General features: G+C 37.6%; 2 protein-coding genes across 2 annotated transcripts in view; one reads left to right on the top strand and one right to left on the bottom strand.

The window, feature by feature from the left end:
* Positions 1-2,922: 2,922 nt before the first annotated feature.
* LOC139736124 (large ribosomal subunit protein uL22m-like) lies at positions 2,923-22,439 on the bottom strand. The gene is made up of 5 exons (XM_071646855.1): positions 22,034-22,439; positions 15,397-15,462; positions 14,648-14,725; positions 7,132-7,201; positions 2,923-3,138 (listed from the first exon to the last, which is right to left on the bottom strand). The coding sequence occupies exons 1-5, from the start codon at positions 22,349-22,351 to the stop codon at positions 2,930-2,932; spliced, it is 741 nt and encodes a 246-aa protein (XP_071502956.1). The 5' UTR covers positions 22,352-22,439; the 3' UTR covers positions 2,923-2,929.
* A 211-nt stretch (positions 22,440-22,650) lies between these two features.
* The window catches only part of LOC139736125 (kinesin-II 85 kDa subunit-like), a 75,047-nt gene continuing 70,911 nt past the window's right edge, over positions 22,651-26,786 (top strand). The window contains exon 1 of the mRNA XM_071646857.1: positions 22,651-22,799. Coding sequence (XP_071502958.1) covers positions 22,794-22,799 — 6 coding nt within the window. The 5' untranslated portion in view covers positions 22,651-22,793. The remainder of the gene's footprint in view (positions 22,800-26,786) is intronic.

Genomic DNA, 26,786 nt, shown 5'->3' on the forward strand with positions numbered 1-26,786 from the left:
TTGTAACAAGTATCCAATCTTGTTGTAACAAGATTCCCCTGTACCTGGTAATGCTCCTCCCAGTGTTCCCCCTTTCATATGGTCAAAAGTCACATTTTGATGGTTCCCTTGTGTGCGGGCCATACAGATGACGTTTTATGACATACAATGTATTGTTGCCATATATTTTCCTCAGGTGTATGGTCAAATTTAGACTCCTGTTGTTTTTGGTGATGCTGACCTACATGTAAGAGTGTTTCGTCTTTTAAAGCACACAAGTCATATTTAAATTGTAAGTTGCTTGTATGCACTACTGGATTTTGGGATTTTGGATTTTTTTTCTTTTGGTTATTTGTGTGTGTGTGTGTGTGTTTGTGCAGGTCCACCATGGTACATGCATACTGTACTGTCTTTACTGATGTATGGCAATGGGTATTTTTCAATTGTGTGTGTGTGTGTGTGTGTGTGTGTATGTATGAGTGTTTGTGTGAACATGTGTGCATTGTGTTTCTTGGAGGATGCAAGAGGACAAGTATCCTTAGGTTTATTTTAAGCAATTAATGAAATAAATTGTAAGGTTTACTCATATATTATGTCTACCCGCACAGCCAACTTTATGGGCACTATCTTGTGAAATAGCTTCCAACAGTGAACGAAACACTGTTGGAAGCAGTAATTATGAAGACATACATGTACTGTACTGAATTGCTTGATGTTCATTCCTATCATCCAGATTATTAGACAACACCATCTGATGGGTGCTACACATATGTATATATACATATATGTATCCTGCAAAATTTATGTTCCATCAGATATTGTAAACATGACCAGAGTACCATAGCACATAAACTTTGCAGTTTGGCTAAAAACTCCATTCTGCTGGCGGCAAAAAGACTGTCACATACATGTCCTTGAAATGATCCCTCACAATAAAACATTCTGGCAAATGTTTCCCAATTTCACAATACAACATGCTGAAATATTATGACCATGTATACATTTTATTCACCGCAAACAGACACAAACATGTGGCCATGTCACACAAATTGGGGCACTGCCAATATGCAAGTGCCTCCCGGCCAGCCCTGTGTCAGATGCATATTAGCATAGCTTGGTGGCGAAGTTGAACCAGGTCTAGGTTGCATCTCACTCACCAGGGCAGCACAAACAGCTTACATACACACAAGAGCTATGAGTCTGGGGCTACTAAATGTATCATGCAGGTACATTGTATGTATCACAATTGCAAAGTACATGTACAAAGCATACCTCTGACTCGGCTTTTGTTTCACGTAACACTGATTTCTACAACTCCAATCGTAAATTCTGAAGATAGAACATTCATCTCTGAATTTTGTGGAAATGAAAGTCCATCAGCTAAAAACATTTTTGAATGAGAGAGGAATTTACTTCCTATGGAAAACGCAAACATGACCACAAATCACTGGCTGCAAACGCAGTTGAAACACACTGCATATAGTACAGCGTTACGGAGCCTTGTGACCAGGATAAGTTAGGGAAGATATACCATGGTAGAGCTAGCTGGAAACTTCACCCAGGTCGCATCTTTCATCCAGGGGTATTTGTGGAGAACTCTTCACTTGTCACTGTGTGACCAGCACCAGCTTCACCTTGGCAACCCACGACCCTAATGGTTGCAAATAATAAAACTCGAAAAACTTCGTAACTCTTTTTACACAAAATTGAAACTGAAGAAACAAGTAGTAATAAACAAAGTTGCAAATGCACACATGATTCCACTGCATCGAGTGTGAAGGAAGATGAGTACTAGACAGCTGGCAGTGACAATGCCACCTATTTATCCCACAGTGCATCTTTGACAGGGCTCGGCAACAATGTTTTGTGCATTGGTAATACTGAGAATTGTCGTGAAGAAGAAGCAGATACCACTTGCTGTGCCATGTACTGGATAACGAGCTCCATTTTTGCTGTAAAAAGCTTTTTGCTGGAATCAAGTGGATCATTCTCCCCAAATTTCATCTAAGATGTCAGTCTACCCCAAAATGCAAGCTCCTTTAGTTCACCCAGCACACTCCCTACTTCATGGCATCACCCAACCATGGCAGTGCACTCACAACTCATGACAGGTTGCATAGTTAACTGAGTTTTCAAATAAACATGTTCACAAAATGACTGCCAATATTCAACAGATTTTATATAACACCTGAAGAGATCCTTGTCACTTGATTGGTTGTTTGACATTGATTATTCGGCCCATTTCACTATGACGTCATCATCCGCGCAATTGTGGCTCCATTTTGCCATGAAATAATACTGGTGAAATATCTGGGTGTACTTTTAAAAAATGGTATATCTCTAGAGCCATTATTGTAGCCAGAAATGGTGATACATCACTGTACAATGTACATGTATTCAAAGTTGGTGGACAAAACAGAAATAAATTGACAATAATTTCCATGAAAATGCTAGTGATGATAGGTCAAAGGTCACTCTACTTTGCTTTAAGATTAAATTCTCCGGGCAGAATTTCAGCTACTAATGTCGATCTTAAATACTATTTGATAAGAAGGATATCGATGGACATGAACAAGCAATGTGCTGAAATGTCAAAGCACAAAGGTCAAGGTTAACAGTCACCAAAACTTTGGTCAAATGTCCTTTCTGGCCATAAAATCCAATCGGCACATGTATTTATAAGTCCAGCTGAAATGTTTGCTAGTGTCACGAGCAAAAAGGGTTTAAAGTCAATCAATGGTCAGTGGTCAAGATCAATTAGCTTCATCAGAACAAAAATAAAGGGTCATGTACTCACTGGCAGACATATTACAATGTATTTGCGTGAGAAGGGGAAAGCATATAAACTGACAGAATGCAGTTCACAGTACATTGAGCATGTGTAATGCATGCACACACAGGTGCAGTTTTCAGCAGTTTGTTGTAGCACTACACATCCAGGAGGGTCACATCAAAGCCCATGAATGATGGTCCTGCTCCTCTTTGACACCAAAAAGTGCCTGGCCTGGTCATAACCTGTGAATGTTGGCTGCTCCGGTGGTGGCCCCTCCTTCAGCTTGATAAAGAGATGGCAATAGACTAAGTCCAGGATACTGGCCCGCCCCTTGGCGTGGTAGCGAATGGCATGTTCATACTTTCCCTTCCCAACAAAAGCGTCCGCTGGGTAGAAAAGTAAAGATGCACATCATTTACTCATGAAGTAATGACATTTTTTGGTTGATGTGTAAGAGTTTCTGGGTACAAAACAAAAACAATCTAGAAATGTCGCTATGGCGACTGACATTCTTCCGCCATTATCGCATTATTCTCCCATAGGTCTGTAGTACATCTTGACAGTGTGAGACAACAGTTTCCAATGACTGGTTAAAACTGAAATTATATATTTGAAAGTGTGATGGCACAGCCCAAACTGTGTTTAGTGTATGTACATTCCTTGAACCAGATTTAATTTGGATGGCTAAATTGTTTCAAAGGGCCATGTATTCAGGAATTTGAGCATTTTCACTTTTTCACTTCTGACCCCATGGCTCGCATCTTTCTTGAAATGATCAGTAACTGGTAATATTCAAGTTTCATGACAATACTTCAAAATATTTTCAAAATATGGGAAAATAGTGGCACTTTAACATTACCATTAAACCTTTGACCCCATGGCCTAAGTATTTCCTTTACAGAATCATTGTGCAGTAATGCATGTATATACATACATGCAATTCCATTAAGTGTATGCACTGAATAATTTTCAAGGTATGGCAGAAACTGTGTAATTTCAGTATTCAGCAAATTTGGACCCCTTGACCCTCAAGGGGGGGGGGGGGGGCACCCCTGGATCTGTCATGAACAACTGCAGTCAACAATGTACTTACTAACAGTATTATTTAGCTTCATCACTTCTGGATCTAGAGAAGATTTTTTTATTTTTTTATTTTTTAAGAGGTTCCTTAATTTTGGGGGGTACGGGCCCCTGAGGGCGGGGTGGGGCAATGGCACCTATTTGAATATATTGAGATCCTATCCCACTAGGGATGCTACCTGCCAAGTTTGGTGAAAAGTCCATCATGGGGCTTGCAAGGAGAAATGAAAATGTAAAAGGTTTTGCCTGCCGGACACCGGAACAAGGAGTGATCGCAATATCTCACTTGATCCTTCTGCTCAGGTGAGCTAATAATGTTAGGGGTAGATAGAATGAACACACAATGCTCACCAGATCCAAAGACTCGGGTGAGCTAAAAATATGGTGATACCATAATCCTATATTCTTTGATACAGTCAACCTCACGTAAGTCGACATAATCGGGACTGAGAAAAACACGTCGACTTGCGCGAAAGTCGGCTTACGCGTAAGTCCACAAAATGTCGACTTATAAATGAAAACTAATTTCCCCTATACAGAGTGAGATCACCATGCGGATCACTACCCAAATCTTACTCCTTTTGCCGCCAAAACATACCTACTGACATTAACAACAATTATGTTTTAGTTCACGCATAAATCTCGCACGGATTAGTAATGACAACGCACAATTCCCAAATCTCTAGAGAGATTTCGAGAGAGCGGGATCGGAAACCTGGGCCCATTTCTAGACACTGTACGTTTTAAATTTGATTTGAAAAATCAAACGCATATTCCCCAAATTGCATGCAGCTTTGCGATTTAAATTCAAATTCGTTCCTGCGAAGATATGCGTGTGAATTCGTATGATTCTGTCGAGATAACTTTTCAGTGCCGACTGAGTTGAAATATGATGTGTGATTTTCCTTCCCTAAGTCGCCATATTTGTTTTGCTTAAATTTCTATTGCCATACTATGAAAATGAATTGTTCTTGCGCTCCGATTTGCAACATTATTGCTCTGTTCGGTAAAGAAGAAGAAAAAGTTTGTTAATCCGAAAACGACATCTTTCGGATTACTAACCTTCGTAAAAACAAATCTCTTCCCAACGTCGGACTAATTTAACTTGGTCTGAGATTTAAACCTTCGGCATAGCGAACTGTAACAATAATTTGCTACTATATTTTCATTGACATTTCGTGAAGCAGCATGCGTGTCGGTAGTTTGAAACGTGTAAATGTTGCGATGTCTTTCCCCTGCTAGTGCAGACTAAGTTTAGTCATGGCGAAAGTTCCGTTACGAAATAAAAAATAATGCAAGTCTTTTCAATAATGCACTTCCGTATAGATTTTTATGCGTTTAAACGCAGTTTCTAGTTTTCGAACAAAAACCGCAAGTCTTTTCTGCAACGCTCTTGCGTTTTAAATACAGCGTTGCTTGTGATTTGATGGACTTGCATTTGATTTTTAGAATTGCGTTGAAACGCACTTGAGTTTAAGTTTCTTACAATTTTCTAGTTTCGGATGATTATCAAACGCAAGTCTTTTCAGCATTCCGTGGGATTTGATGGACTTGCATTTGATTTCCGGGGTTGCATTTAATTTTTAATTTTGCGTACGAAATAAAGAATGATGCAAGTCTTTTCAACAATAACGCACTTTCGTAGATGTTTAGAGATGCGTTTAAACGCAGCTTCTTATAGTTTCGTACAAAAACTGCAAGTCTTCTCTGCAACGCTCTTGCGTTTAAACACAGCGTTGCGTGTGATTTGATGGACTTGCATTTGATTTTTAGAATTGCGTTTAAAAGCAATTGAGTTTTAAAAAAAAAGTTCCCTGAAATTTTCTAGTTTCGTATGATTATCAAACGCAAGTCTTTTCAGCGTTCCGTGTGATATGATAGACTTGCAATTGTATTTGATTTTCAGAGTTAGGTTTAATTTTTAATTTTGCGTACAAAATAAAAAATGATGCAAGTCTTTTCAACAATAACGCACTTCCGTAGATGTTTAGAGATGCGTTTAAACGCAGCTTCTTATAGTTTCGTACAAAAACTGCAAGTCTTCTCTGCAACGCTCTTGCGTTTAAACACAGCGTTGCGTGTGATTTGATGGACTTGCATTTGATTTTTAGAATCGCGTTTAAAAGCAATTGAGTTTTTTAAAAAAAGTTCCCTAAAATTTTCTAGTTTTGTATGATTATCAAACGCAAGTCTTTTCAGCGTTCCGTGTGATATGATGGACTTGCAATTGTATTTGATTTTCAGTTGCGTTTAATTTTTAATTTTGCGTACGAAATAAAAAATAATGCAAGCCTTTTCAACAATAACGCATCTCCGTAGATGTTAAGAGAAGCTTTTAGACGCAGTTTCTAGTTTCTTACGAAAACCGCAAGTCTTCTCTGCAACGCTCTTGCGTTTGAATACAGCGTTGCGCGTGATTTGATGGACTTCATTTGATTTTTAGAGTTGCGTTTAAACGCAATTGAGTTTCAGGTTCGTACAACTATTTTCTAGTTTCATATTTATTATTATCAAACGCAAGCCTTTTCAGCAACGCACTTGCGTTTATGTGCAATGTTGCATGTGATTTGATACACCTGCATTTGATTTTTAGTTGCATTTAATTACATGTAGTTGCATTTTAATTAATTTTCTAAAAATGGGCCCAGGTTTCTAATACCGTTTCCGAATAATCAACGTAAGAATATTCGGATAAACGGAAACACCTATTTTATGTTCTGATAATGATTCTCTACTAGGACCTATAGGTTTACAAAATTTGTGCGTTTTGAGAATAACGAGAAGGAGAAAAGGGAGAGTGAACTACTTTGGGTACCACATGTAATTCTCCAATGTAATACTGGTAAATGAGTGTATGCCCTTTCTATTCTGGCGTACAAGACAATGGATGCATGGCGCGTACGCTACCGCGCCGTACACTAGCGAATTACCGAGTAGAAATGCTGCGAATCGGAGCGGGAAAACAATTCTTTTTCAGAGAATGGCGATAATATTTTGAGCGAAAAAATTATGTCGACTTAGACGAGGGAATTAACACGTATTTTAGCTCAGTTGGCACTCAAAAATCAGGTCGACTTACGCGAGTTATCGACTTATAAATGTCGACTAAGACGAAGAAATTTTCAAGGAATAACAAAGGCAAAAATCGGGACTTTTTTATCGTGTCGACGATTAAGCGAGTTGTCGACTTATGCTATGTCGACTTAAGCGAGGTCTACTGTATTTTCAAATATCTTCCTCCATTATTCAAAACTTTACAATATCAACATTACAGCTGTACTTAGATAATAGACTCATACCTATGTGAAGGTTTGACTTGAATTCCACATTGTGATTTTTTACAGCCGCCTCTTGTGCTTCCAATAAAACCTGTTGGAAAATAAGAAGAATGTGACCATCCTCTCCTGACTTCTACTTACACACTCTCACAACATCATCACCCTGCACAGAATATTGCAACACACCAGTGATGTTTTGAGAAATCAAGTTTGCAATAAGGCAAGAAAATACCCTTGGAATAGATAATTCAGGACTTACATAAGTCAATATTTCATGGTCATCACTTTTTGGCATGTATTTCCTAACACAATATGATTACTCTGGGCTAAAATAAATATTGGTCATATATTTCTTTAATAACTACTCAAGAAGAAGTGTAAAAGATGTAAAAAGTCCCCATTGAGTGGTCATTGCTCAAAACATCAAATATGTGTCTCAAGTAATTTCAATTTTGCTATCACTAAAAGACACTTATAGTCCACAATAAGGAACTGAATGACAGTGACAGAACGACTGCAGAACAGAAGCAAGATAAATATTGATGCACTGTGTGTGAGTGTGAAAGTGCACACATCTCATTTATGATAAACTTAAATTACAGTCAACCTCATTTACCTGCTACCTCAACATCAGATTAGCTGAATATCACTTATCTTGATGCAAAACAGAAGTAAAAGTATTCCTTGTTATTTCCTCTTATCAAACACTTTATGAGTAAGCTTTTAAGGTGAAATAACTTGAAGTTTGGTTATCTCAATATGTAATCCTCAGTCCCATCTATACTTATTATTTTTTTTCCATATTTTACTCAGAGCAAATGCCAACATTGCTCAGCTATTCCAAGACAAACAATTATACCAAGATCAAGCATGTGTGGGTGTTATACATTTTTTCATACTTTATGATAAATACTTAACAGATCAGAATGATTGTACATCCAATGCAAATATACTGTATGTCTACACGTAAGAAAAATACCCCCATACCTACATGTATATACAGCACATGAATCTACACTATGCATATATACCATGTACTGTACAGATCAGAATGATTGTACATCCAATGCAAATGGATTGTCCATCATTGTCTTTGCACTGACGAAGGTCTGAGGCAGACCGTTAATTTTGTAATAAAAAATTGTGTAATCGTTGGATCCATTGCGTACTTGAGACTCTTTCTTCTAATAATTACAACAGTCGAAGTCCAACACGTGGAAAATTCCAAGATATATATATATATATATATATGGCCTTTTTTACGATCAGTGGTGTAACTTTTGTACTCAGAGGGTCAAAATTTCAAACAAAATATTTTTTCATTATTCTATTTGATTCTTGTTTGAAAGTATTCAAATTTTTGAAAAAATAACATTTCAGACCTTAAAGCTGAAGGGTTATTGGTGTAATTTGAGGAAAACCCTGGCACCTGAAGTAAATTTAAGCAAAATTTTGCTTTCATGAATTGCACCATATTGACAAAACTCTGTATTCAAACTTCACCATACAAAGTTTATATGGTTAACAACAATATATAGTTTGTGAATCAAAACTATTTGGGGGTTGAATATGAAGTGAATTTTAAAAAAAAATACATGAGATTTATAAATTTTTGCTAAAAATACCAATTGACATGTAATTTTTAAGATTTTAACTATTTATTGGAGGGCAGGCCAGGTCAAACTCTTCCTATAACAAGTCTTTAAGAAGGGCTACCTTCCTATGTAGGTTAAATGAAATTCCAATCATTTCTTTAAAACTTGGATTTTTCACACATGGATGTTTCGGAGGTGACAGTTAACATATTAGAATGTTTCGGAGGTGACATTAATATTAACACCCACTTTTTTTGAGAATAAGTGACAATAACACAAAAACTTCTTCTTTTTATCAATGTTTTTAATAATTATAACTTGAGAACAAGAAATTAACTCCTGTTTCAAGCAGATAAACCACACAAAACAAGTGTTTTTTTACACTTCATTAATTAGCACGGGTACCGGTAGTTTGCCTTCCATTTGGACGAAGGATGTAAGCTAAATATTGTAATCTGAAGAAACATGGCATTCCATTTTCTACCTTAACTTGAGATGAAGGTGTGAGATCATTTTAGTAATGTTTCTTCGCTCTCAGAACATTTTATTCCACAACACCAGGGAAGAATCACTTCGTTTCGGAGGTGACATTCAATGTTAACATTGTGTTCAAATATTCATTTACAGTAAGAATATGATGGACATAAGCTAGATATTGTAAGCTGAAGAAACATGGCATTCCATTTTCTACCTTAAATTGAAATGAGGGTGTGAGATCATTTTAGTAATGTTTCTTTGCTCTCACAACATTTTATTCCACAACACCAGGGAAGAATAACTTTGTTTCGGAGGTGACATTCAATGTTAACATTGTGTTCAAGTACTCATATAGTATGTCCCCCCAAAAAATTTACAATTAGACTTTTGCATTGATAGCACCCAATATGATTAAATCAGCTAAATTCTACTTTGGGGTCTTAAATTATAACATCTTAGCTCTATTTTGCAGAAAGCCCCAGTCAAATTGGTTAAGTGATCTCAAAGAAATGTGGATTGTTATAAAGGATGTCAGGAGTCTGATTTTTCCAAGTTCAGCACTTCAATGCTCTTGGAACTGCATATTAATGTGTAAACACATGCAGAACTTGGAGGGAAGGGATTCCTCAAAGGCTCTGCTACAAAAATCCTCAATTCTCTTTGACCTCTGAAGCAATTGAATGGGGTTTTCTGTAAGGTGTGGGCAATGAGTTATAGTTTCAATCCCTCAAATTGTATTTTAGATTGATTCACTATCTTTAAAGTTATCGTTGCGGAGGGTACCACTGTAATTTTTTGGCGGGGACATACAGTATGAATACCAAAAGCAAAAATTCTTATTTTACTTGAGTACGTTTTTGTTTGCACATAGTTTTATAAATAGATTAATTCAAGGATGTTCATGAATTCTTCATCATCCTTGATAGCCACTGACATACAAATGTTATAATACTGGTGAAAGGTGTTTGGTTCATGTGGGATAAATTTTCTATACACCAGATTCATTTAAACTGTTGACATTACTAAAATATATTTTACGTATCATTCTGAATTGATTGAAAATTACCTGAAAATCATGCATATTTAACAGTCACTTTTGAGAGTAAAAAGTATAAGATAAGAAAAACCATTTTAATGTTTTTGAGGTGACACAACACAGAGACAACCCAACTTCTCAGGTGTTAACTATTTAGTGAACATTCATGTCTTTCCTCATGGCTTTAATTTTCAAATATAAGCTCTTTCTTTCAGTTCTTACTTGTTATTTTGTTTGGTTATTCTCTTTCATGATAATGGATACCAGCTCATATTTTGTTTGAGATTGTAATTCATACTAATCTTTAACAGGTTTTTACAGTTGGGTTAAGAGAACAGTTTGTGTTTCCCAGCTGAAGAGAGCAGCATAATGCTTTTCTGTGAACTTGAGGGGAAAATTTGTTTTGTTACAGTAATTTTCCCCATCAACTTCACAGAAGGTCCCGGACACAAACTGGTCTCAAATAAACCTATAAGGGACCGAAACTGGAAAAGGACAAGTTCACCTCAATAGACATGAGGGTTGAGTAGATACAGCAATATTGTGTAAAACACATCAGTGAGAGTTTGAGGAAAGTAAAGGCAATCCGTTCCAGAGTTATGGATTTTTTAAGTTTCTGCTCAGTCAAAGCTGAATGAGAAGACTTCTATAGCTTGTGATGTCACATGTGTACAAGGATATAGAGAAAGTATCAAGAAAATTCAACATACCGGTACTGTATTTTCACTTTTCTTGCATAACAAAAGAACACATGACTTCTCTCTTTTGGAAGGCAGAGTAAATAATATTGCCCTAAAATACATCAGTAGCAAGTTGAAGAAATGTGCACTTTTTTTCAAAAAGTAAAGTTTTGTGAAATTCACTTATATTTTCCTTATATCGTTGTATGCATGTGACATCATACACTGTCGTAGTCGTCTCATCCAGCAGTGATTGCACAGATACTTAAAAAACCCATAACTTTTGAATGGATTGTCCAACTTCCCCCAAACTTTCAATGATGTGTTCTACAATGTTGTTGCATTCACTCAATCCACATGTATATGACAGTGGACTTGTCCTTTAAGAAACCATTTTCTTTTCCTTGAAATTCCAGTACTTAAAGCCAAATTCTAAGACAAAACATAATTACAAAACAAGGTAAACACCTCATCAAAATTATACTGAAATAGAACTACAAATCTTGTTTTTTGATCTTTCCCTTTCCAGTCCTGGGGACTTGTTCCTCTGTTCACTTTAGTTGTCACATAACTTCAATAATCTTAAAAAATACAATGTCATATACAGTTGGTTCAACTTGGAAAATGTAATAATTATTGTCATATTAAAAAAAAAAAAATCACATAATTTTGTTTATGATCACCACGTTGTACATGGAAATACAACAACTAAGAATTCAAGAACAAGTTGTGCACCAGCTATAGGCATGTGGCCTTTTTGTGGAGTTTGATTATTTGATTATTTTTTTTTTTTACATTTTTTTTAAAGATTGTGGACTAGGGCATGCATGAACTGCCACATGTATCACTTTGGTATCAAGGGAATTCTGGAGAGCTATGTACTGTATACAAAAGTCACTTCTGTTGTGATGATTTTGTAGATATTAAATGTATTAGAAAATGTTAATAGATAGTGAAAAGGAACTAAAGTCTTGCCTTTCACTATCACATAACAATATGGTGTTAACAAACAATGTCACCTCCGAAACACAAGAAAAAGCAACCTACATGGAAAGCTGTGATTGGTAAATCTTCACAACTAAATCGCTTGTTGGAAATCAAGCTTCTAAGATGAAAGCATCTATATGTTTACTTAACTAAAGCAGGAGAATTGATCTTGATTACAATATTATATATACAACAGATGGGTGTATTTTGTGCATTCTCATTGTTAAAAAAAGTGAAAAAATGTAAATTTGCCCTAAAACGTACAGTCTAGTGATAAAAAAAAGAGTGCGAGTGTTGTAGTTGATTTCTCCACTTTGAGACTTATGTTATTAAAATAAATGAAACCATTGGTGAACATGTTACGGTTTCTCTTCAACAGAAATGAACAAAAAATCTTGTTAGCAGTGTTTTGTCACCTCCGAAACAGTAATTTTTAGTTTTTATTGGATCTTTTATCAATCTCTAGAAAATTCTCACTTCCTGTTGCCATATTACTATTGTCATCCAAAAGAGATTCCTGTCAATTGGACAGAATCAAACAAAATTGCTTTGTCTTCGAGAAATTATCAAATATAATATGCTTGTTGTTTCGGAGGTGACAATTGTTTCGGAGGTGACAAGTGTTAACGGAAAATTGTAAATTGCTCCGAAATGAAAACAACAGGCTATATTTCTACTACCTTCCTGCAGAGATAATGTGAGGGGATATGTTACATTTTTGCAAATGTAATGTATAACTGATGTCAAGAATAAAAAAATCAAATACATAAATCTGTTGTCTCGGAGGTGACAGAAATGTTAACGGAAAAGTTACATAAATTTATAAACGCTCACCAAAAAATGATAAGTTATTTGAATTAAATAATTTTTGGATCAAAGTTAAGTCAGATTGATTACTATTCTGTTTTGATGGAAATTAGCAAAGTTGAATTTTATAATTGTGAACAAGAGCCAACTCAAAAGAGGGGTTAATTGTTAACGGAAAATGTCACCTCCGAAACATAAAGTTTGGACAATTTCAGTATTTAAAGAAGACAAAGCAGAACCTGGTAAACATAATAGTTCTTAATGTTGGATACCTGTCTATCACAACAGCAACAAAAATAATGAAAAGGAATAAACAATTTAATTTGCTAGCTCTGACAAAAATACTATGTCCGAATGAGTACACCAAAAGTGTTGGATTTCAAGCATGTAAGTGCCTGCCACATCTGAAAGAAAAGGAGAGGAAAGTTCATTAAGGTACCCAAGGTAGATACTGTGGGTGGTAAGTTTATGAGAAAAAATAATGCATATCTGTCGGTGTATAAGAAAGTTATACACCAATTAGTGCCAACACTGTGTTTTACACCACTGATTGTAAAAATGGCCATATATATTCCATTGCATATTAACAAAATACATTTATACAGTACAAAACTGTACAGACCTACGTGTATACAATGTGACCCGCCACGACAAAAGGATCCGAAAGTCGCTGAAGGCTGAGCCGGGGAAATCGAGTTTGAAGTCAGATCATTAAATCGGTCAAAACCATCAAATTCCTGTTTTTGGCATAATTTTGTAGTCTAATGTTTTGTCTATCATCTGCCAAACTGTTGAAGCTAAATGAGCAAAGGAAAGGCAAGAAATTAGTGTTTTTCTGAGCCATAATTTTCTGACTTTCAACGGGATAGAAATATGTCGCAAGATTTGGAATTAGTGCTGCTGATAGACCCTGCCCCCTAGCAACGAGGGAGCGATCTTATTGGTTTGTACATGGAATCCTGGTTACTGATTGGTCGTGCGTAGACCACTGGTGCTAAGCTTGAATGAACATCGCAGAGGTTGCTAGGAGCATACCTTCTATTGTCAAGAGTTGAAATCTGCCTTACCTCCCCTTGATCACGATTGTGTCAGAAGGAAAACTTTGAAGGTGTTTTCTCGAAACGCTGGTTTCTTAGACCACTCAACATAATCTCATAAAATCATCGATATCTCTGCAACCGAGTACTTTTATAAGTTGTGTTACATATGAAATTAAAGCGGAAGAGCAAGGGAATAATGCTAATGTCATGTTTTAGAAAATCAACTTCCCCCGACTTTTGGTCCTTTTGTTGTAGCAGGTCAAATTATTTTATGATATACGTGGCTAATTATATTCCTGATTCAAGGTAGTAAAGTGAAGTTAAAGTAATGTACCTGTAATCTACAGTATGCCCCCCCCCCAAAAAAAAAATACAATCAGATTTTCACATTGATAACTCTCAATATGATTAAATTGTCTTAATGCCACTTCACGGTGTTGAAATATAACATCTTAGCTCTATTTTGCAGAAAACCCCATTCAATTTGGTCAAGTGGTCACACAGAAATGTGGATCGCTAAGCATGTCATGGGTTTGATTATTTCAAGTTTAGCACTTGGATGATCTTGGAACTGCATAAACGTGTGAACACAATGGACAAAACTTGGAGGGAAGGGATTCCTGACATGCTCTACAAAACTCTTCATTTCTCTTTGACCACTGAAGCAAATGGAATGGGGTTTTCTTGAAGATGTGGGCAATAAGTTATAGTTTCATACCCTGCGGAGAATCCCGTTGTATTTTTTTGTTTTTTGTTTTTTTTTTTTTTTTTGGTGGGGGGGGGGGGAACATGCAGTACAAGTATCATGGTATGAACTAAATCATTGAATAGCATCATTGATGAAGGTACTCAAAATCACAACATGAATAATTATGGTATGTGATATCCTGAAAATTTGACGGATAACAATCCAACCTCTCTTGCTATCTTTGCTCCTTTCTTGTTCACATGTTCAAGCTGGTTAAGTGCATCATCGATCATCATTCCCTTAATCTGGGGTAAGAAAAAACAAGACAGCAACAGAAATATTCACAAGAACGTGATGTTTTATGGCTCATAATAAGTGCAAAATGCTACACCCAGCTTTCAATTTGTTGCATTTATGAGAAAAATGAAAGGGAAATCAATAAATAGAAACAGATGTCATTTGCACTGACATGCATTTCAAAACTAATGAAATTCATTTGTGTAAACTTGTATTATGAACCTCATACATACATTAGGCTGAAATGCATCAAATCACGTAAAATGATTTTCAGGTTAAATAGTTTTACACCTGACCTCAAGCTCAACATTATCAAACTGAAATGCTCTCTCATAAATTCATCCAAATTCATAGATGAGTGTGATTGATTCCTTTCCATACATTACATAATACTACTTTTTACATTCATTTCCTCCTAGCTCAACCTAGAACTGATTCAACAACTTGCAACAAAATGTAGCAATCAAGCAAATACAAAAATTCAAGCATATACTTGTAAAAACACTGATTTACATGTAGCTAGTTTTAACCCATTGAGGACGAGTCCAGAGTACACTTGGGCAGGGGTCTAGATCGGAAATGCATGATATAGCAAAACAAGTCCGTCCTCAGTGGGTTAATGAATAGTGCAACATCAGAATATTGAGAATGAATTTAAAGACATCATGAACATACTTACAAAGGTGGTGATGTACCACATCTTTCTCTGGCTGTATTTGATATCTCTCCTGGCATAGTGTACTTCCTAATGATTGAAAGGCGAGAAACATACATTGTACCGACATGTTAAGTTAGAAAACATGCCACAAAAATTCATCTTTATGTGTTATTCCAGTGAACCAGAGTTCAATGATATGAAAAAGAAAAATGTTGGTTGGACACACTATGTTTTACTTCCATGAAAACATGGATGTGATGTTTGTTTGCATGGAGGAACTACCTAGATTATCAAATGAACAATATTACACTTTGCAGGTCCTATACCATATGAATACTCATCAGACATCCAGCTAGATCAAATACAAAGTATGTACAGTAATATAAAGGTACATTATAGTTAGGACTTTAAAGTTTAAACTCACCTTTGAAACATTGATTTAATGTTAAGATAAGTTACTGGCCAACACTGTACCCTGTTATAACAAACACTGACTGTAAGCTACATTGTATCACTGTTGCAGGAAGATTTTCCTCTCTGATCTTTATTAGAACTTGCATGTGTATAGTACAATCCGTAGTAGTACAAGTTACTTGATGTGTATATATACTGGTAAGCTGATTTTTGGAAATGCCATACAATTTTGAGAAGATTTCAAAGCAAACCACCCATAATTTGACCACCTGCTACATGTAAAACCTGTGCTTTTGCATGTGGTCAAATTTTGGCATGGGAGGTCGAACCTTGGTGCAGGTTTTTTAAACTGTTACTATTTCTCTTACTTGCTGATTTGTTAAAAAGAAGATTGAAATAAATGTGTGTGTGTGTGGGGGGGGGGGGAATTGACATTGTACATTGTATGCTAAAATCAAGGACACATTAGCAGGCACATATACATGTGGGTCTAATCAAATATCTTGTACATTATTCACACACAAGCAAAACAGACAAAATATTTGGGCTTTCCCTGATTTTAAAATAAAAAGATTGTCCCAAAATATGATGACTTTTTTTTTTCAGGAGTTGTGAGAAAAAGCTTGCCTGGGCAGGGGTGTCATTTGTGCTTGACCAAAAAATCAGTTTGTATGACTGTATTTCATCATTGGGGAAATGTTTCATGGAGACGACTAGCATGACTAATGAGCATGAGCTGAAAGAGACCCCTGAACTAAGGCATGACTATACTACCTGATGTATGAGCCTCGAGACAGCAGCCTTTTCTTCTTCTTTATTTAATATTCAAAGGGCTAGTTCTTAGCCTATCAAGAAGACGCTCTTGCGTGGGTACAGTTATAGGTAGATCTAGGCGGGCCATTGCAGTTCCACTGGGCAGGTTAGCACCCCGAACCTGATCCAGGGGTGGTATTCTGAACACCGTTTTATCTCTGTTGTAACTTGTGTTGTAACTTGTGTTGTAAGTCTGTGAGTTACAACACCGCTAAAACAGTTGTAAATCGGTATTCTGAAAACTGTTTTAACGGTGTTGTAAGTCATGATAACCACGCCCATCGCAATAATCATATCCAATAGGAAATATTGTTATAAGTAGCATCTAAGACATTTCAACCAATAAGATTGCTCCCTTGGGCAACTGCCCCTTGCTTAACTCCGCGCGTTTTAACAAGCGCTCTTTCTCTGGCGTGCGCTCAAATGGGACAATGGCATGCGCAGGTAAAGAGAGCCAGAGATAAAGTAAAGTTACAACAAAAGCTTGATCATTATGCCTTCTTACCGGTTTTGCCGTATAGTTGGTGCGGTAGGGGATTCGCAAAGCTATCTCAGATTGAGTCTTTTTATTTGAAATTTTGTTTAAGAAATAAGAAGATATCTGGCGTTTATAAGAGGAACCCAGATTGTTTATGGGGAACTAGACGCTTCTAAATTAAGTTAAGCCCTTGCAATACCATGTTATTCTTATTATTAGTAGCAGTAGTAGTAGAAGTATTAGTATTATTGTTGTTGTTGTTGTTGTTGTCACTTTCACAAGATATCTCTTGGAGATCAACATCACGTCAAATTCCGTATGGAACCTTAGACTTCTAATACTTTTCTCAGGATTCGCGCCATCCCCAGAAATAAACATTTTTGAAACACCCAAAGGTACTGATAATGAATTCTTATTGGTGAAGATAGTGAAATCATATAAAACTGTTTAATATTTTGAAAGATATTTTTTAAATGAATAGTGCTTAAAACAAACTGCAGACGGTGCCGGTAACCTTTCTGTTCATGTGTTTGTGTTTTTATCTGTATGTGCATAATTACAGTATGCTACGCGTATGTATACTTGCAATGTTACTGTTACCAAATTTTGTATTGTGGAATGAGTTTACATTTTGTCAAACTGCTATATCTTTTGCCTTTCTGTACATACATTGTTTTTATTTTTTGTATAACTTTCTTATTTTGAACTTGCATACCACACTATTGAGTAGATGAATTATCTCACTATCTAACATAAGTTAGAGCGAAAGTTACAACGGAGTTAAAACACCTTCCACCCTGTTTTATCTCAGAAGCATAAATTTGCACGGGGCATGACTTACAACAGAAGATAAAACAGTTTTCAGAATACCGTGTAATCTAATGGGTGTTCAGGTTTGCGCCCACTGTTACGAGCGTGCGCATACCCTAAAACAATGGTATACGCAGGCAAAGAGTGCGCAAGATAAAACACAAGTTACAACAGAAGTTACAACAGAGATAAAACGGTGTTCAGAATACCGATCTGTTACAACAGACTTACAACAGAGATAAAACAGTCTCAGAATACCACCCCAGCTCTTTACGACACGATGAATGAGTCAAGTGGAATATTTGATGTGCATGGGTTGGTTGTGATTCTCTCACAACAAAACATGACTTTCAGAGTATGGTGAACGAGAAAAAAAGGACGATATTCATAAACAAGGTGATTTACACATTTCTGGAAAGCTTAAGTCTCTAGGAATATGAATAATCAACTTTCAGAAGGTAAATACGTCTCTAAATGGAGAGATGGTGTTTTGAGACCCTTTTTAGACCACCTGAACCCGATCTGACGGCGAAATTTTGGTGACCAAAATTATGACGTCATGAAATGAACGAATCAGCCCTGCTTTGATGCACTGTGCTGTGCACTCCATCCACACAGTGGGCTCCGTCTATGGAAGGCCGTTGCGGACATTTCGTTTACCTTTGGGGTATACCTACGGAAACAGGCATACGTATGCAACTGCCTTTAGCAAACGTTTGCTAATTGACCAATCAGCGAGTGTTGTTTGGCAAACGTTTGCACGGGGCGATAGCATACGTTTGCAAGTTTTTTCGTTAGCAAACGTATGCCGTTTTTATACGTATGCGCAGAATGCCAGTAAATTGATTTTCAAGGCAACCAATGAAGTTACAGACTGTAGCTGTTAGAACCAGCTGATCAGCTCAATACGGCTCAGTACTGCTCAGATCAGCTCAGTATGGCCAATAAAACTCAAGTGGAAAAGAATTGCGGTTAAGTGCAAAAGTTTCCAAAAAAATCTTCAGCTCATTGAAGAAGGCAGATTTAACCATGTTCCAGTTGAGGAACTAACAAGGTACGGTGTGAGATTTCCATGTACACATATACGTACACTTAGTACCTCCTTGCTCAGATCAGGCATGAGTACCTACCGTGCACACCAGTAGACACACACGCAACATACACACTTTATACAAATGCATATTAAACGAACTAGGAAGTACCTGATTTGTTGATCAATTGCATACATATGCGCAGTAAATTAACATACAGTTGTACATATGGAATGGGGCATACATATAATAGATAACATGCAAACGTTTGCTAAACAATACTTGCTGACTGGTCAATTAGCAAACGTTTGCTAAAGGCAGTTGCATACGTACAGATCGTATGCCCATTTCCATACGAATGCCCCAAACGAATTATGTCCGCAACGGCCTTCCATATCTGTCGCCTCTCTCTCGCTTCTTCTACCACCCCGACTTTTGCCACTGTCACTATCAGTGTCATTGTCACTGTCATCACTCAATTCACTCTCGATGTCAAACTCAAAGTCTTTCCGTACAATATAAGGTAAAAATTGGACGTTTTAATGTCTCAGCCAAGAAAGCAGATGCAACTTAAGACAGGCCAGATATTGCATCTGCTCACCAAGAAATATGTGCTTTATGAATGGCGGCCTCGATGTCCCGCTGCACTCATAAAGGGTTTTGTTCATTTCATGACGTCATATTTTAGGGCTCGAAAAAGACGGCTGTTCCGGAGCGAAAATCGGTGAAGTAAATCAGTCAGTTTTAACTCGTGATTTCTCAGTGGCGCGAATATCTTTTTGAGTCACATTAAAAATCTGTTTTTGGAGACATTTCCCTCTTCTTTGACACCTTCTTTTATATGATTTTCTTCATTTTAATGTCTCGTTCACCATACTTTAATGTCCTATCCACAGGACAGTGTTTTTGCCTCTAATCTTATCAGGATGACAGAATGATTACACAGTCAATAATTTACACACAACACTGCTTCATAAAGATAAACTTGGGAATCGAACCAACGTCAAGTAACGTGCCCATGTTTGGTACACTTAATGGTTTTCGTGCTATAGTTCCAAAATACAAAGTTGTAGATGAAGTCTTGAGTGTATCTTTTGGAACATTGTGTGTCGATATAATGACATTCTTAATGCATATATCAAAGTTTGCAAAAATTGTATTTTATGTTACCTTCTTTGGTGCCATGTTTGGTATTAAAAGCATGTCCTTGATTGGTACACACACACGATTTGTAACACTGTAATACAACTTCATTCATTTGCGCACGTCAACATTATCACCCATAAGAATCATGTAGCTGTACAAATCATGGCACAGTGCTGTCTGGATGGGAGGCAAGGCTGACAGTAAATACATTTTGCATGTAAATATCTCCTTGAGAGCTCGCTAGTCATTTGTAATCTGGCTGCTGTTAACTGAGCATCACGACCAACTTCACTTGCACAAAAGACGACTATTCATCATTCAGTGCGCGACAACCGGTAAAGAGCGGTCCAATATGGGAACTGCGTCGAAAGTTAATGCGCCTGCTAATTTCCAGCTTGAAATCTAGTTTGGCTTGAGGTCATGACGATCAAAAGCTTTTTGTGAAGCTTTTTAGGTCCTACTGGTCTTTGTTGCCCTGTTTAAAAACTTTACTGTGAATTTCAAGAGGTAACAGGCTGCATCTTTCAAACATGATATAGATCTACATACACAGCTATGAATCCTTCATTAGCTTCAGTTTGTCAAAGAATACTAGGCTGTAGTATTACTGTACCAATCATGGCACTGTACCAATCACGAGCTCGTTTTAAATACTCTCATTTCATTTGGATTGGGGTGGCAGTAGCATAGCCCAACCAGTAGACAGAAAGATCTGTCTGTCCAGAGGAGCCTTTTATTTTTGTGACATTATCGCTCTAGATCCGTGAAGCCAGACGCAGTCTCCGCAGAACATATCCCCGACGACCAGATACAGACCGATCTTTCGGTCAACCCAACTAGGCCCCGTGCAACACTTGTGTGTAAAATCATCATGTTTTACATACAGCGACAGCGACAGGGCTGTGCTGTGCATAGTTAGGGTGGCAGTAACTATGAACAGCAGCCCCATACGCATAGCGTAATGGGGCTGCGCACTGTAACATACAGGATCATGACAGAGTAGTATAGCGGACAAATATCAACTTAAAATCGAAAAATTTCTTCAATTTGAAGACTTACCAGTAAAGTTGAAGTATTGACAACAGGGTTCGTGCAACGTTTAGATCTGCCAATACTATAGTCCCTTTCTGTTCGAATTGATGACTTAATATGACTCGGTCCAGAGGAACCTGGGAGAGCTACACTGAATTGACTGCCAGCACATGCGCACACATCACATGCGTACAAACCTAAATCCATTGAGTCTGTGTGCGCATGCGCTGGCTGTCAGTGTAGTTCTCCAAAGTGTACAGTGTAGTTCAGTGTAGTTCTCCAAAGTTCCTCTGGATCGAGTCACATTAAGTCATCAATTTAAAGAAAAAGGGACGATTGGCAGAACTAAACGTTGCACGAACCCTACTGGTAAGTCTTCAAATTGAAGAAATTTTTCGATTTTAAGTTGATATTTGTCCGCTATACTACTCTGTCATGATCGTGAATGCTACAGGACAGTGCGCAGCCCCATTACGCTATGCGTATGGGGCTGCTGGTCGTAGTTAGGGTGGCAGTAACTGCGACCAGCCTGAAAGTAAATACTGTCTGTAAAACGAGGACTTTTCACGTGCATTTTAATTTCGCGAATTTCGCGAGCGCCAAGATTCGCGAAATTAAAATGCACGCGAAAGTTCTTGTCTACATTATATGCATTGAATGCCAGTGGCAGTTCGCGAAAATTTCATGCCGCAAAAAAGGCCGACGGCTCCAATTCGCGAAAAATTCATGCCGCGAATATATCATGTTTTACAGTAAACTAACAGTATAACTGTATTTACTAGGAGCGCCCTAGGGTTGGGTGGTACTGTAGTACATAGTAGACGCGACGCACTACTGTATCTTACTGACTGACAGAGCTGGAGCCAATGGCAATGCAATTGAATAATATAATTTGCCAAATCACCGCCCTCGAATTCTTCCGAATTCTACTTACAGCAGGTCGCCTTGGTTCACCTGGTTTCTGAGGTGGGTACACAGTTTTATTCTTGGATTCCCAAGCTGACGTGTTTGCACTGGTATGGAAGGATAACCTCTGGGAATTACACAAATCCGCACCAGTTAGGTCTAATCCGAGGCCACGCATAGACTCAGTTGTAGAAGCAGTCACGCTGTTTGATATGATCCAACACGGATTAAATACATACGGGACTACGGAGGGTTTTCCATACGTCGCCAAATATGCTTTGTTGGCTGACATCATCTTGCCAAGTAACGAAAGTCTACGTATTCTGAGAAAATTCAGAGATGACATCTTATAGATTTGAACACTAAACTTTGGAAAGAAAGCAAGTTCAGGTAAATTTATTTCAATAGTTTGCCGACTCTCGGTCCTTCCCAGTCGTGCGATCCCTCGTACGGTGGGGGTTGTAGATCCTTGTTGTAGCTTGTAGCACAGAACTCTAGTTCTCGTGGGTTGTAGTGTGTTTGCTGCCCCCAACGTAAATTAATACAACCAACCCGCATACCTAGTACCTAGTACCTACCTACCTGCCTGTACCGAACTACTAGTAGTGTACCAATCGACCGCAGCTAGCTAGCTAACGTTTTATAGGGTGTAACGTTAGCTCACTACACGCTCCCTGAGCTGAGGTCTGGCCTGGCATGATTGCTGGCATCGATGTTGTCACCAAATTTGTCACGAATTTTCATCTTCATGTGCAAGTGAGCCAACGGACATCGTAGACTACACAAGAATGCCGGTAATTTAATGTGAACTAATCTTTGCGTGCATCATAGTGTGGGTGTCTATAAAATTAGTGTTTGCGTATAGAACAAAAAAGTACGCGCGGGATTAAGTGTCATTAGCTATAAAAACAATAAAAACGAAGAAACGAAAATCAAACTCAAACAAACCAAGCTAAAAATTACACATCCGATCAGTAACGACGCATGGCTGTGAAATTCACGTGTATTACCTATGGCCTGTGAAATTCACGTGTATACCTATGCTGTGAAATTCACGTGTATACCTATGGAGGAGAGGGGGTGTCGATCGCAAGGTTCCCTTTTTAGCTGCGCGAAGAAAACGGAACGCACGCACTAAAATTGCGCTATTTTAAAACGGAGATTCATAATCAACGAGACGGTCACGACATTCAAAACTGCAGTATTTATGGCATATTTGAGGTAAGAATTAGGCGGATTTGTATTATATTTTTAGAATAAACAAGCTACAGATCCTTAGGGTGTCGATACGTGGTACCCCCAACCCTACAACTAACACTAGACTAGTTCTAGTCTAGTAACACTAACAGTAAATACAAGTAAATTAACTGTGGAAAAGTGAGCAAAGAAAATGGGATTCCAACGGGATTCGAACCCGAGACCTCCGGATTGCTAGACCGGTGCTCTACCGACTGAGCTATAGAAAGCCCTAGTACAGTGTTCGTCCCAGAAACCCTTAATTCTCAATGCTCGGGTGGTCAGAAGCTATAGCAGTGTGTTTGTGTGTAACACACACGCACACATTTGAACCTGGCATAAACCCGAAGGATAATTCAACTTGGGGATAAATGCGAGGGATCACCGAAGTGATGCAGCTTTTTGAGTTTGTAACAAATAAAGACAGAATAAACTGACCAGAAAGAATATAAATTATTAGTGGAAAATTAACTGTTACTAACGTAATAGTGTAACGTTAGTGTTTAATTAGCCCGACCAGACGCTGTTACGCTATGCGACGTACCATGTACAGCGACTGGGCTGTGTATAGTTAGTGTTTAATAGGCCTACTAACGTTAGTAAGACAGAAACAGGTAAATTTTATCATGATTAGGATCCAGATTAGGCTCTAGATCTAACAACTTACGTCTAACGTAAGGCCTACATAGAATCTAATGTTAACGTTACAGGGCAAGTCCAAGATAATGCGCGCGTTTTATACGTATGGGACATTCAGAGACTTTTATTACCTGAAAAATAGTGTTAATGGTCTTTGATCATACTGAACTTCATCATGGTGATTGATATCTAGGAGAAGTATAAACATGTAAAAAATTGAGAAAAATGACCTTGACAATTATATTCTAGAAGAGAAAATATGTGCCGTTACGTATGGGACCAGAAAACTTTTGTTTTTTTGAACATTTTTGTCAACCTCAAAACTCTCTGAAAGTATTTCATTCTACAACTTGTAACTCACTGTGATGAAAGTCACAACACTCAAGATTATCACATTAAGTTTCGTGTCATTAGGCAAAAAGCTCTAAGTACAGGTTCTAATTAAAGACAGACATGACGTGTTACGTATGGGACAGTTACGTATGGGACAGTTTGTCCCCCATTCATTTAGTGTGTGAAGAACCATGTTTATGGGTATTTTGCATAATTATTGTAGTAAAATCAGTTGAAACTACTCAAATTCTGATCCAGATTGTTAAGGAAACATTATTCCCTGAATATTCACCATTATAATCATATTCAATCATATTTTTATATTCTTATGACCAACCTGAGTATGCATGCCCTTTGTCCCCCATTCGTTTAGTGTGTGGAGAACCAAGTTTTATAGGTATTTTGAAAAATAATTTTGCAAAATACCCACAAACAAATTTGTGCATAATCATTGAGGTAGAATCAGTTGAAATTACTCAAATGCTGTTCCAGATTGACAAGGGAACAATATTCCCCATATATTTACCATCATAATCATATTTAATCATATTCTATATTTTTTATGACCAACCTGAGTATGTATGCCCTATTTCTATCAGGATAGTTACTACTGAAAAATTGAATAGTTTACTTCCATTGAAGAAGGGCAGTTTGCCATTTAGTTTCAATAAAATATGACTTGATACAAGAAATATCAATTTTGATAGATACGCAATACCTGCAGCGTGGAACCCCAGTGATCAAGTAGATGTCTGTCTAGCAGTCGGGTCATTGATTCGAGTCACACCTCAGTATGTATACCCATGAATTCTGGCGTGGCTACTATTGAAACTGAATAAGGACAATTTGTGTATCACTTGCAATAAAAAGGAATCATTTTACTTTATATATTTTTTTGTATATATATCACAACCATTTCAAATTGGATCTCTGTCACATAAACTTTGAATTCCTCTAGTCTTAGGATTGTATGCTCTTTAGTAATTCATATAATTGGTTTCCAATCATCTCATTAAATGTTGAAAACTGAATCCCCATTTCTACAAAAACTATACCATCCCTTTAATGCTGATTTTTCATTTTGTATTTTGCCATTTTCCCCTCCCCCTTTCTGAAAATTGTTCAGTCAAGTACATGCATTGTTTCAAGTGTCTAAAACTCAAAAAGTAGCTACAATGTTGGGATGCTTTCTTCAGGATGATTTACCATTTGTGTACTGAGAGACCTTCCCAGCTAGCTACATGCATTCACATGCAATATGTATGAGGATGTCCCATACGTAACGCATTTGTCCCTTACGTAACATTATTTCAATGCCTAATAGAATATATTCTGTTTACTGTTTTTTCTTTTTTCTATGGTATTTAATTTCTCTAAACAATAAATTAGAACTTTCCAAAAGGGCATTAAAATATCCTTAGCAATTTCAGAGAAAACCTAAAAAAATGACCTCAATTTGTTACGTATGGGACATCTCATGATAGGACACGAGCTAATTCGTATAATCATTTGCATAATCCCTAAATTTTTATACCAAGTTAAACTATTTGATGAACTTCTTATGTCCACATATTAATCAAATATCATTTGCTTTCCTTTGAATTAATATGAATTTTTATAAACGTCCCATACGTAACGCTATGTTTCACATTAATGCAAATGAAGCCCTTGAAATTTACATAAACTTACATAATATCATTTTTTCCTCCATGGAAATCAAAACTTCAACTCATAAGCTTCAAAATGATACCAAAGATGTCAATATTGAGCAAAGATGAAATTTTGCCTTCTGAGGGGACCTTATCTTGGACTTGCCCTACAACGGAAGCTGTAGTCCCTGTACTAACTTGGTAAATTTACGTCAGTAGAATCTACTAGTAGCTACTCGTATAATTAGATTTACATGTTTACCTTTGTTGTTGACCGAAAGATCAGTCTGTATCTGGCCGTCGGGGAATGTTCCGTGGAGACTGCGTCTGGCTTCACGAATCCCCTCCGTATAGGTACAACTGTATGTCTACGGAGGAGAGCGATAACGTGAAAAATATAAAAGACTCCTTCGGACAGACGGATCTTTCTGTCTACCTTTGTTGCTACCTCCGCACTAACCGCAGCAGCGACCCCAATACTACTGTGTACAGCGCCCCGCGCCGGGGTTACCTCCGCACCGGAAACCTACTTGTGTTGCTACCGCTGAATTTAGTTGTGCGTGCTTGCTTATATACCCCCATCTCGATCTCACTATAAACGTTAGACGGCGATTCCGCTACGATCATCAAAAATCGACAAAGCGCGGCGGATCATGGCTTCATCGCTCTAAATCTTCTCCATTGTATCTTGAGCGGTTCAGAAGCGCAGAGAGTACAGAGTCGCCACCATCGCCATCGTCGGCGACCTCGCTACGGAAGTTTTGAACATGTCCAAAACTTCCGTAGCGAGGTCGCTGTGGTTTTAGAGAGTATCACAATCGCCCCACGAGCGCATTAAAAGCACCACATTCGTAGCTCTGACGGGGTACCATCGCGTAAAGCGTAACTCAAGCGCATCGAAAGCGGCCCCATCACCCATGAAAA

The sequence above is a fragment of the Diadema antillarum genome, unplaced genomic scaffold, assembly GCF_040938485.1.
Source record: "Diadema antillarum isolate AM-2024a unplaced genomic scaffold, OU_Dant_1.0 seq00000622_RagTag, whole genome shotgun sequence".
NCBI classification, from domain to species: domain Eukaryota; kingdom Metazoa; phylum Echinodermata; class Echinoidea; order Diadematoida; family Diadematidae; genus Diadema; species Diadema antillarum.